General features: G+C 46.5%; 2 protein-coding genes across 2 annotated transcripts; both read left to right on the forward strand.

The window, feature by feature from the left end:
- Positions 1 to 2,944: 2,944 nt before the first annotated feature.
- On the forward strand, positions 2,945 to 4,970 carry LOC119263203 (zona pellucida sperm-binding protein 4-like). Its single transcript, XM_037537613.1, has 8 exons — positions 2,945 to 3,260; positions 3,348 to 3,535; positions 3,626 to 3,723; positions 3,802 to 3,959; positions 4,037 to 4,229; positions 4,438 to 4,585; positions 4,659 to 4,734; positions 4,813 to 4,970. Exons 1-8 carry the CDS (start codon positions 2,990 to 2,992, stop codon positions 4,896 to 4,898), a joined length of 1,218 nt encoding a protein of 405 aa, XP_037393510.1. The 5' UTR covers positions 2,945 to 2,989; the 3' UTR covers positions 4,899 to 4,970.
- Positions 4,971 to 10,051: 5,081 nt separating this feature from the next.
- LOC119263201 (zona pellucida sperm-binding protein 4-like) lies at positions 10,052 to 12,077 on the forward strand. Its single transcript, XM_037537612.1, has 8 exons — positions 10,052 to 10,367; positions 10,455 to 10,642; positions 10,733 to 10,830; positions 10,909 to 11,066; positions 11,144 to 11,336; positions 11,545 to 11,692; positions 11,766 to 11,841; positions 11,920 to 12,077. Exons 1-8 carry the CDS (start codon positions 10,097 to 10,099, stop codon positions 12,003 to 12,005), a joined length of 1,218 nt encoding a protein of 405 aa, XP_037393509.1. The 5' UTR covers positions 10,052 to 10,096; the 3' UTR covers positions 12,006 to 12,077.
- The last annotated feature ends 389 nt before the right edge of the window (positions 12,078 to 12,466 follow it).

Here is a 12,466-nt window from a genome sequence, read left to right on the forward strand (position 1 = left end):
AGGGCCTATGGTGCAGTCGCCTACTTAAGAAATGACATCTCCCAAGGCAAGGTGGACATAGCCTTCTTGACTGCCAGAGTTGTGTGCAGCTCTCACTGGAGCCCAGTTGGCAAAGGCAGTCAGAACACAGTTAACCGTCCCCATCTGTTCTGTTGCCCTGCGGACTGATTCAACAACAGTACTCACCTGGCTGCTTTCAGAATCCTGCAGATTCCAAGTGTTTGTGGGAAGACACGTGGCGGCGGCATAAGACCTGACAGGATCTGATACCTGGAGTTACATGCCATCGAGTCACAACCCTGCAGATGACATCACATGAGGAAAGTCTATCTGTTACCTTGCAGGAAAGGACAGATGGAGTCAGGGACCCCAGTTCCTCAGACTGCCTCCAGCAAAGTGGCCACAACCCCCGTGTCTAACTCGGGATTGGCAAGACGATGAGCTGAGAAGACCCATCGTCTGTAATCTCATGACCTCAGTCTCTCTCTTGCCTGATCTGCATCAGCATCAGCGAGTACCTTGAGGTTACTGCGCAGCAGCTTCACAGCGCAGCAGATCCCTCAGACAGCCCCGCTGCAAGTGAATATGCAGATGCTGCATTACATTGATTAAGCACAGATGGATTCCTTCCTGAGTGAGGTGACTCAACTAAAGGCAGGAAAGCCAGTGCCTGCCAACAGTCGTCTGCTGTGCCTTGCCTCAGAATTTGACTGTACAACTCAGCTTGTCAGGGTCAGAGGCCATCATCCAGGTCTGGAAGAGGGTCTTTGCTGAGGTACAGCAAAAGTACTGGGTGCTGCAAGGGCGCGAGCCTGTTCGTCGCCAACAACCAAAAAGTGCTGACTGCAAGAAATGGCGAGGACCTCCTAATCAACCACGAATGGCCAACATTCCCCCTGGTTAGACTTTGAGTCTATAAACCGGCATTCTATTCTACTGGTGTCGACTGTTTCTGCCCCTCTGTCATCAGAGTGGGGCGCCGAAGTGAAAATAAATGGGGAATCCTCTTCAAGTGCATGACCTCCAGAGCAGTTTACACAGACCTCTAGACAAGCCTGGACTCAGACTCCTTCTTAAGGGCTTTGAGCCGTTTTACTGCTCAGCATGGAAAACCCCATGAGAGCCTCTGCGACCAGGGCACCAACTTCCAAGGGGGAGAGAAAAAGGCTTCAGGAAGCCTTTGCTGCCCTTCAACCTGATCTGCAAGCCCAACTTGCTAGTCAACAAATCAGGTTCAGCTTCAACTCTGCAAATGCGCCACATTTCGGACGTTGTTGGGAAAGAGAAATTAGTTCCTTCAAAACAGCCCTACGGGTCATATCGGGGGCTCAAACTTTCATGGAGGAAGTGCCGAGCACAGTTCCCATTGAGATTGAAGTTATTCTCAACTCAACGCCTCAAAGTACTACTTACCTAGCCTCCACGCCTGTAATACCACAATGCTATTACATCAAGTTCCACTTGGGCTTGCATCCCAGTAGTAGATACCAAAAATAGAATATGAGAACCTTCTAACGACGAACCCACCAGTGATTCTTAGCATTAAAGAACTTGTGTAGTGATTGATCAGTGGGTTACCTGTCTGCAAGGACCAAGAAGAATCAAATAATGGTTTAAAAAATTTATTTTTCTTTTATTCTTTATTTTTTATTTGACCAATAAAATCTTTTATTTCTATATAGGTGCAGTTTGTAGTTCTACATTTACAGACTATAGCCCATCTGTTTCTGTGCATACTTTGTTAGCCGCCTTTGACCCTGTTTTTCAGTGGTAGATCAGGTACTTTTTGGGCGGTTGATCATCACCAGCACAATTAGTTTATGTTGCACTGATACAAGTGGATCAGACACAGCAGTGCTGTTGGATTTTTTAAACACTGTGTCCACTCACTGTGCACTCTATTGGGCTCTTCTACCTTGTCAGTCCACCTTGTAGATGTAAAGTAAGAGGCGAAAGCTTATCTGCTGCTGCAGTTTGTGTTGGTCAACGTCTAGTCCTTCATCAGTGGTCAAAGGTCGCTGCCCCCAGTATGCTGCCCACAGGACGATTTTGGCTGGATATTTTTGGTTGGTGAACTATTCTCAGTCCAGCAGTGACACTGAGGTGTTTAAAAAGTCCAGCAGCACTGCTGTGTCTGCTCCACTCAGACCACCACCACATCAGTGTTACTACCGTGCTGAGAATGATTCAGCACCCACATAGCACCTGATCTATGAGGGCCCAAGAGGTCCTGACAAGTGAAGAACAGAGTAAATGGGGGCTAACGAAGTATGCAGAGAAACAGATAGACTACATTCTGTAGTTGTAGAACTACAAAGCTCACCTATATAGTAAGCAGAGCTGATAAAATGGACATGGAGAATAGTAACAAGGAGGTGGTAAACATGTTATGCCTGAGCGTGTATATACCATACTTTTTTGACCTATAGATAGCACTAAGTACGATGTAGGATGCCATATGAGATTCAGCCTAGATCTTCTGAAGGCAAAAATTTGATGGATCAGGTGGGGTCCGTCAGTGTTGGATTCTGCACAAAGGTCGATAACTTTTATATATCTCTGTAGGTCTCTTCACAGAAATTAAAAATTGGTGTTGTTGATTACTTCTGATAGCAAGTGGTAAATTAATCAAAAGTGTGTCAACATATGATCTAAACATAAACATTTGTGACATTAGATCAAATGTATAGCGGGAAAGCTTTTATGAAAGCATATTTTAGAAATGACAACAGACACTCATAGCCTGGTCACAAGCAGGCACCATATTTTTATGCCTAAAATCAAAGAGGATGATCTTAATCCACATTACCACAGGAAGGTGTCCGCAGCACCTACGCAGGTCATAACTGAGCAGGGCTGGAAAGTAATTGATGGCTAATAGAGTGGGAGGAGGGGCTTTTCACAATTACGAGGGAAAAGAGAATAAAAAGCTAAATGTGGGGGAGGAGCGCTAATTGTTGGCACAAGTAGTTTGGAGACTGTGGTAAAAATGTGGGCTAGTATAGCTTGTGCAGCTCTTTTTGTGCACTTGAACTGTTTTGGCCTTGTAATAGCATCTCCATGGAATCCACAAGCAGTAAAGCGGCCTCTCCCTCAGTTTCCTGGGCCACATGATCCTCAAAAACCAGTGATCGGTCGTGAGAAATGTGGGGTGGATGATGTTGACAGGGTTCCTTGTGGGGAACCTGGTATAGATACTGCTCAGTGTGCTGCTATAAATTGTTGTTTTGATGGGCAGCAGTGCTACTATGGGAAAACTGGTGAGTTTGTCTTTATGGGGTGATCTTGACTTCATTTCTAGTAGCCAAAAGTGCAAACTACTAAATCTTTTCCCTTCTTGTTTCTAGTGACTGTCCAATGCACAATAGATGGCCAGTTTGTGTTGGTGGTGGCTAGGGATACAACACTACCCAGACTTAGCCTGGATTCAATCAGCCTGTTGGGAGGAAGTGATGCCCCCTGCAGTGCTGTGGATTCCAATGCTGACTTCGCTATCTACCAGTTTCCTGTAACTGCTTGTGGCACAAGAGCAATGGTTGGTTTCTGAGGTGTTCTGCTTTCAGGTGGTTGGGGCTTTGTTTTGTATTGGTGCTCTCAATGTCTGCTATGCTTGTTCTTTCTCCAGGAGCTGGGTGACCATGTGGTCTATGAGAACAAAATGTCCTCCTCCTATGAAGTTGAAGTGGGACCCCTTGGTGCGATCACAAGAGACAGCCACTATGAGTGAGTGGCAACCCAAGTCACGTAGTAGATGTTCAGGTAGTTCAAGGGCTTCTGCTAATGTGTCCCTCCCTTTGCCAGGCTTTACTTCCAGTGTAGGTATGCTGATGCAGCTGTTGCAGCACTGGCTGTGCAGCTTTCCTCAAGTAATCCTCCTATGCCTGTAGCTGCTTCTGGACCTCTCCGGGTAGAACTAAGACTAGGCAGTGGTCAGTGTGTCACAAAGGGCTGTGTGCAAGGTAAGCTACTTCTGTCTGGACAGCTGTGAGCTTTTGGCTCGTCTCTGGTGCTTACAATGAATTGTGATTCTCAACAGCACAAGCAGCCTATGCATCATACTACAGTGATGCTGACTATCCTGTGACTAAGGTTCTGAGGGAGCCTGTGTATGTTGAGGTACGCATCTTGGGGAGGACGGATCCCAATATTGCGCTGGTCTTGGGACGTTGCTGGGCAACCTCTTCCTCTCACCCCTTCAGCACTCCTCAGTGGGACCTTCTGGTGGATGGGTGAGTTGGATGCAGTGCAGGGGTGCTCAAACCTGGTCCTGGGGAGTTCAGGTCCAGCACAATTGAAGCCCTTGGTCACCTGGCTCAGCTGTGTTGGTCAGGGTTACAGATGAGCTCTGCATGCTGGGAGAGCTCCAGGACTAGGATTGGGTACCCCTGGTCTACTGCTTTAATACAGGCATAGTGTTGACCTGGGGTTTTCCCACAGGTGCCCATACCAGCATGACCACTACCTGACTACTCCCGTTCCAGTTGATGGGTCGTCGGGACTTCAGTTCCCCAGCCATTACAAGCGCTTTGTCCTGAAGATGTTCACATTTGTGAATCCTGCCTCCATGGCTCCCTTGCAAGAGAAGGTAGTGTCACTTCTGATAACCTTGTTCATGAAGACAAGGGGGTTGTTGCTCAGTTTCTTGTTCTCTTTTCCAGGTGTTCATCCACTGTAGTACATCTGTGTGTCAGTTAACTGCAGCTGACTCCTGTGAACCAAGGTGCACCAGGCAAAGTAAGTAGAATCTGTGTGGTGGGGAGTAGGGTTCCCCCTCCCTGCTTGGACTCATTTCACTCCTTTTCTGTCCCACAGGAAGAGATGTTGCCACAGCAGGACGGGGGTCTTCTCACAAATTGACTGTGGTGTCTAGTGGAGAGGTCATCTTCGTGAGGCCTTAAACATGTACCCACCTCAGCTTCAGGGCAATGTAAATCTTGTGGAATAAAGATGACTTTGAAGATGACTTTGAATACTGTGTAACGAGTGTTTGACCTGATGGTGAAATGGTGTATGATGGAAGTAGCAAAAGGCTAAGCAGTTGCCAGTGCAAGTTTCCTAAACTGTAGAAACGGCCTTAATTTTGAACAAAGCTAAGTATCAATGATGGCTGAGAAGGGAGTAGCTTAGCTGTCCTTTAATGCAAAGGATATTTCTGCAAGTGGCAGCTTGACCCCATCCAGTGTACTGGGCACCTCTTTATGAATCCACTTGTCAAGACATGATTGACAACTTCACTTGGCTTTCATTGATGTTGGTAAATGTAGTAATGCTTGGCAACAGAGTTACATATCTCCTAGACAATGGAGGAAATGAGCTTTTGGGAATGCTGCCTGAAGCTGTACTTTCCTGGGATTTATTTGTTTTTACACATGGCTCAAGGGTTAGTGCTAGTGTGGTAATGAGATTGGGGAGTCCTCATTAGTCAAATTGCTTATGACTAAATTACTGGGGGAAAACTGGGCAGTGAAGTCCCAGGCCTGGATAATCAAGTTGTTGGTTCTTGGGCACAAGTGTTCAGTGGGCCCCTACCTGGCCACCTTTTTTGGGTGGTCAGGGAATGTTTTAGATCACTGCCGGTTCAATACAATATCTGTATTTCCACTCCAGCAGTTTCAAGCCAGTGGCATACAGTGTATGTGGGCATTGCTTTGGTTTTTCTTAGTGTTTTAGGCTGATCAACATTTGTCTTTTTTGTGGGTTTAATTATAAATTTGCATTGGACTAGGGTTACACTTTAAGCTTTACGCTAAAACATTTTTTTCTACTTGCACCTGCAGAAAAAAATTACAGAAAGCATGGTTTCTTCTGCTTTCTGATGGGTTTGTAATGTGTTGGCTTTTGGTTGAAGTGGTTACCAATGGTTGATCTGTATATTGGCACACACAAGCAGCACAAACAGTCGCTGTTTTTGCCAGAGCCATTATGAATGAAGAGTAGTAACTGGATGAAATATGAATGGAAAGCATCATCAAGTAAATGCCCCAGCTCTGGGCACCAAAAGAGGCTGTATTATCAGTATTATTCCCATGTATTATGGGATTGGAGAAGAGCCCAGAACAAGCAGCTGATTACCAAAGTAGTCTAGGCTGGCTATGCTGTGAAGCAGGACCAAGATAAGGCAGACCAATCAGAAGAGGCATGGTATATACCACATCATATGGTTCAGCATAATGGGGGAAAAACCTGGTGGTATTCAACTGTTCCTTCTCATGGAAAGGTCACATCCTGAATGAACTTCTACTACCTGGTCCTACCCTAGGCCCTTCACTATTGGCAGTCCTTCTCCAGCAGTTCCACGACCATTAGCAGCAACATCCGTGGCATGGTCCATCAAGTACGACTACTTCCAGGGGACAGATGTCTGCTCAGGTTCCTCTGGAGAGACCTATAAACGAGATGCTCCCCCCAGTGTCTATGAATGGCAAGTTCTTCCATTTGGAACAACATGCAGCCCATGCTGTGCCACCTTTGCCCTGCAAAAACATGTCTTTATTCACAGCAACCCAAGGAAGGATGTCAAAGATACCATAGCGAGATCATTATACATAGACAATTGTCTACAGAGTCTTCCTTCCAGCAAACTGGCAAAGGACTTGGTGGATAAGCTCTGCAGTCTGTTAGCAGCTGGTGCCTTTGAACTGCCACCGTGGGCCAGTAATAATCCTGCAGTCATTAGCCACCTTTCTCCACATACCAGGTCGGACACTAGCGGACTCTGGCTCAGCTATGGCAGACAAGTTGCTCAGGAATCTACCCTTGGGCTGCACTGGAACTGCCATTCTGACACTGTCATATAAGCATGGCCCAGTGGACAGTGAAATAATGGCTCTGTGCAACATGTACAAACTCTTGGCCACCCAGTGTGACCTCCTTGGTTATATTATCCCATACACAACCAGAGTGAAGATCCTAATACAGCACCAATGGGATAAAAGGAAATAGTGGGATGACCCTTATTTCCCGCAAGATGTGCTCAGAGCCTGGTATGCATGGGAGAGGGAAGTAAAGGACCTCTCGAAGATCTCACTGCCTAGGTGTTACACCACCCCAGAACTGGAACACCCTAGTAGTATGAGGGATATTCGCATATTGTGTGATGCCTCAGAAAGGGCCTATGGTGCAGTCGCCTACTTAAGAAATGACATCTCCCAAGGCAAGGTGGACATAGCCTTCTTGACTGCCAGAGTTGTGTGCAGCTCTCACTGGAGCCCAGTTGGCAAAGGCAGTCAGAACACAGTTAACCGTCCCCATCTGTTCTGTTGCCCTGTGGACTGATTCAACAACAGTACTCACCTGGCTGCTTTCAGAATCCTGCAGATTCCAAGTGTTTGTGGGAAGACACGTGGCGGCGGCATAAGACCTGACAGGATCTGATACCTGGAGTTACATGCCATCGAGTCACAACCCTGCAGATGACATCACATGAGGAAAGTCTATCTGTTACCTTGCAGGAAAGGACAGATGGAGTCAGGGACCCCAGTTCCTCAGACTGCCTCCAGCAAAGTGACCACAACCCCCGTGTCTAACTCGGGATTGGCAAGACGATGAGCTGAGAAGACCCATCGTCTGTAATCTCATGACCTCAGTCTCTCTCTTGCCTGATCTGCATCAGCATCAGCGAGTACCTTGAGGTTACTGCGCAGCAGCTTCACAGCGCAGCAGATCCCTCAGACAGCCCCGCTGCAAGTGAATATGCAGATGCTGCATTACATTGATTAAGCACAGATGGATTCCTTCCTGAGTGAGGTGACTCAACTAAAGGCAGGAAAGCCAGTGCCTGCCAACAGTCGTCTGCTGTGCCTTGCCTCAGAATTTGACTGTACAACTCAGCTTGTCAGGGTCAGAGGCCATCATCCAGGTCTGGAAGAGGGTCTTTGCTGAGGTACAGCAAAAGTACTGGGTGCTGCAAGGGCGCGAGCCTGTTCGTCGCCAACAACCAAAAAGTGCTGACTGCAAGAAATGGCGAGGACCTCCTAATCAACCACGAATGGCCAACATTCCCCCTGGTTAGACTTTGAGTCTATAAACCGGCATTCTATTCTACTGGTGTCGACTGTTTCTGCCCCTCTGTCATCAGAGTGGGGCGCCGAAGTGAAAATAAATGGGGAATCCTCTTCAAGTGCATGACCTCCAGAGCAGTTTACACAGACCTCTAGACAAGCCTGGACTCAGACTCCTTCTTAAGGGCTTTGAGCCGTTTTACTGCTCAGCATGGAAAACCCCATGAGAGCCTCTGCGACCAGGGCACCAACTTCCAAGGGGGAGAGAAAAAGGCTTCAGGAAGCCTTTGCTGCCCTTCAACCTGATCTGCAAGCCCAACTTGCTAGTCAACAAATCAGGTTCAGCTTCAACTCTGCAAATGCGCCACATTTCGGACGTTGTTGGGAAAGAGAAATTAGTTCCTTCAAAACAGCCCTAAGGGTCATATCGGGGGCTCAAACTTTCATGGAGGAAGTGCCGAGCACAGTTCCCATTGAGATTGAAGTTATTCTCAACTCAACGCCTCAAAGTACTACTTACCTAGCCTCCACGCCTGTAATACCACAATGCTATTACATCAAGTTCCACTTGGGCTTGCATCCCAGTAGTAGATACCAAAAATAGAATATGAGAACCTTCTAACGACGAACCCACCAATGATTCTTAGCATTAAAGAACTTGTGTAGTGATTGATCAGTGGGTTACCTGTCTGCAAGGACCAAGATGAATCAAATAATGGTTTAAAAAATTTATTTTTCTTTTATTCTTTATTTTTTATTTGACCAATAAAATCTTTTATTTCTATATAGGTGCAGTTTGTAGTTCTACATTTACAGACTATAGCCCATCTGTTTCTGTGCATACTTTGTTAGCCGCCTTTGACCCTGTTTTTCAGTGGTAGATCAGGTACTTTTTGGGCGGTTGATCATCACCAGCACAATTAGTTTATGTTGCACTGATACAAGTGGATCAGACACAGCAGTGCTGTTGGATTTTTTAAACACTGTGTCCACTCACTGTGCACTCTATTGGGCTCTTCTACCTTGTCAGTCCACCTTGTAGATGTAAAGTAAGAGGCGATAGCTTATCTGCTGCTGCAGTTTGTGTTGGTCAACGTCTAGTCCTTCATCAGTGGTCAAAGGTCGCTGCCCCCAGTATGCTGCCCACAGGACGATTTTGGCTGGATATTTTTGGTTGGTGAACTATTCTCAGTCCAGCAGTGACACTGAGGTGTTTAAAAAGTCCAGCAGCACTGCTGTGTCTGCTCCACTCAGACCACCACCACATCAGTGTTACTACCGTGCTGAGAATGATTCAGCACCCACATAGCACCTGATCTATGAGGGCCCAAGAGGTCCTGACAAGTGAAGAACAGAGTAAATGGGGGCTAACGAAGTATGCAGAGAAACAGATAGACTACATTCTGTAGTTGTAGAACTACAAAGCTCACCTATATAGTAAGCAGAGCTGATAAAATGGACATGGAGAATAGTAACAAGGAGGTGGTAAACATGTTATGCCTGAGCGTGTATATACCATACTTTTTTGACCTATAGATAGCACTAAGTACGATGTAGGATGCCATATGAGATTCAGCCTAGATCTTCTGAAGGCAAAAATTTGATGGATCAGGTGGGGTCCGTCAGTGTTGGATTCTGCACAAAGGTCGATAACTTTTATATATCTCTGTAGGTCTCTTCACAGAAATTAAAAATTGGTGTTGTTGATTACTTCTGATAGCAAGTGGTAAATTAATCAAAAGTGTGTCAACATATGATCTAAACATAAACATTTGTGACATTAGATCAAATGTATAGCGGGAAAGCTTTTATGAAAGCATATTTTAGAAATGACAACAGACACTCATAGCCTGGTCACAAGCAGGCACCATATTTTTATGCCTAAAATCAAAGAGGATGATCTTAATCCACATTACCACAGGAAGGTGTCCGCAGCACCTACGCAGGTCATAACTGAGCAGGGCTGGAAAGTAATTGATGGCTAATAGAGTGGGAGGAGGGGCTTTTCACAATTACGAGGGAAAAGAGAATAAAAAGCTAAATGTGGGGGAGGAGCGCTAATTGTTGGCACAAGTAGTTTGGAGACTGTGGTAAAAATGTGGGCTAGTATAGCTTGTGCAGCTCTTTTTGTGCACTTGAACTGTTTTGGCCTTGTAATAGCATCTCCATGGAATCCACAAGCAGTAAAGCGGCCTCTCCCTCAGTTTCCTGGGCCACATGATCCTCAAAAACCAGTGATCGGTCGTGAGAAATGTGGGGTGGATGATGTTGACAGGGTTCCTTGTGGGGAACCTGGTATAGATACTGCTCAGTGTGCTGCTATAAATTGTTGTTTTGATGGGCAGCAGTGCTACTATGGGAAAACTGGTGAGTTTGTCTTTATGGGGTGATCTTGACTTCATTTCTAGTAGCCAAAAGTGCAAACTACTAAATCTTTTCCCTTCTTGTTTCTAGTGACTGTCCAATGCACAATAGATGGCCAGTTTGTGTTGGTGGTGGCTAGGGATACAACACTACCCAGACTTAGCCTGGATTCAATCAGCCTGTTGGGAGGAAGTGATGCCCCCTGCAGTGCTGTGGATTCCAATGCTGACTTCGCTATCTACCAGTTTCCTGTAACTGCTTGTGGCACAAGAGCAATGGTTGGTTTCTGAGGTGTTCTGCTTTCAGGTGGTTGGGGCTTTGTTTTGTATTGGTGCTCTCAATGTCTGCTATGCTTGTTCTTTCTCCAGGAGCTGGGTGACCATGTGGTCTATGAGAACAAAATGTCCTCCTCCTATGAAGTTGAAGTGGGACCCCTTGGTGCGATCACAAGAGACAGCCACTATGAGTGAGTGGCAACCCAAGTCACGTAGTAGATGTTCAGGTAGTTCAAGGGCTTCTGCTAATGTGTCCCTCCCTTTGCCAGGCTTTACTTCCAGTGTAGGTATGCTGATGCAGCTGTTGCAGCACTGGCTGTGCAGCTTTCCTCAAGTAATCCTCCTATGCCTGTAGCTGCTTCTGGACCTCTCCGGGTAGAACTAAGACTAGGCAGTGGTCAGTGTGTCACAAAGGGCTGTGTGCAAGGTAAGCTACTTCTGTCTGGACAGCTGTGAGCTTTTGGCTCGTCTCTGGTGCTTACAATGAATTGTGATTCTCAACAGCACAAGCAGCCTATGCATCATACTACAGTGATGCTGACTATCCTGTGACTAAGGTTCTGAGGGAGCCTGTGTATGTTGAGGTACGCATCTTGGGGAGGACGGATCCCAATATTGCGCTGGTCTTGGGACGTTGCTGGGCAACCTCTTCCTCTCACCCCTTCAGCACTCCTCAGTGGGACCTTCTGGTGGATGGGTGAGTTGGATGCAGTGCAGGGGTGCTCAAACCTGGTCCTGGGGAGTTCAGGTCCAGCACAATTGAAGCCCTTGGTCACCTGGCTCAGCTGTGTTGGTCAGGGTTACAGATGAGCTCTGCATGCTGGGAGAGCTCCAGGACTAGGATTGGGTACCCCTGGTCTACTGCTTTAATACAGGCATAGTGTTGACCTGGGGTTTTCCCACAGGTGCCCATACCAGCATGACCACTACCTGACTACTCCCGTTCCAGTTGATGGGTCGTCGGGACTTCAGTTCCCCAGCCATTACAAGCGCTTTGTCCTGAAGATGTTCACATTTGTGAATCCTGCCTCCATGGCTCCCTTGCAAGAGAAGGTAGTGTCACTTCTGATAACCTTGTTCATGAAGACAAGGGGGTTGTTGCTCAGTTTCTTGTTCTCTTTTCCAGGTGTTCATCCACTGTAGTACATCTGTGTGTCAGTTAACTGCAGCTGACTCCTGTGAACCAAGGTGCACCAGGCAAAGTAAGTAGAATCTGTGTGGTGGGGAGTAGGGTTCCCCCTCCCTGCTTGGACTCATTTCACTCCTTTTCTGTCCCACAGGAAGAGATGTTGCCACAGCAGGACGGGGGTCTTCTCACAAATTGACTGTGGTGTCTAGTGGAGAGGTCATCTTCGTGAGGCCTTAAACATGTACCCACCTCAGCTTCAGGGCAATGTAAATCTTGTGGAATAAAGATGACTTTGAAGATGACTTTGAATACTGTGTAACGAGTGTTTGACCTGATGGTGAAATGGTGTATGATGGAAGTAGCAAAAGGCTAAGCAGTTGCCAGTGCAAGTTTCCTAAACTGTAGAAACGGCCTTAATTTTGAACAAAGCTAAGTATCAATGATGGCTGAGAAGGGAGTAGCTTAGCTGTCCTTTAATGCAAAGGATATTTCTGCAAGTGGCAGCTTGACCCCATCCAGTGTACTGGGCACCTCTTTATGAATCCACTTGTCAAGACATGATTGACAACTTCACTTGGCTTTCATTGATGTTGGTAAATGTAGTAATGCTTGGCAACAGAGTTACATATCTCCTAGACAATGGAGGAAATGAGCTTTTGGGAATGCTGCCTGAAGCTGTACTTTCCTGGGATTTATTT

The sequence above is a fragment of the Pygocentrus nattereri genome, chromosome 4 (assembly GCF_015220715.1).
Source record: "Pygocentrus nattereri isolate fPygNat1 chromosome 4, fPygNat1.pri, whole genome shotgun sequence".
In the NCBI taxonomy this organism is placed as follows: Eukaryota; Metazoa; Chordata; class Actinopteri; order Characiformes; family Serrasalmidae; genus Pygocentrus; species Pygocentrus nattereri.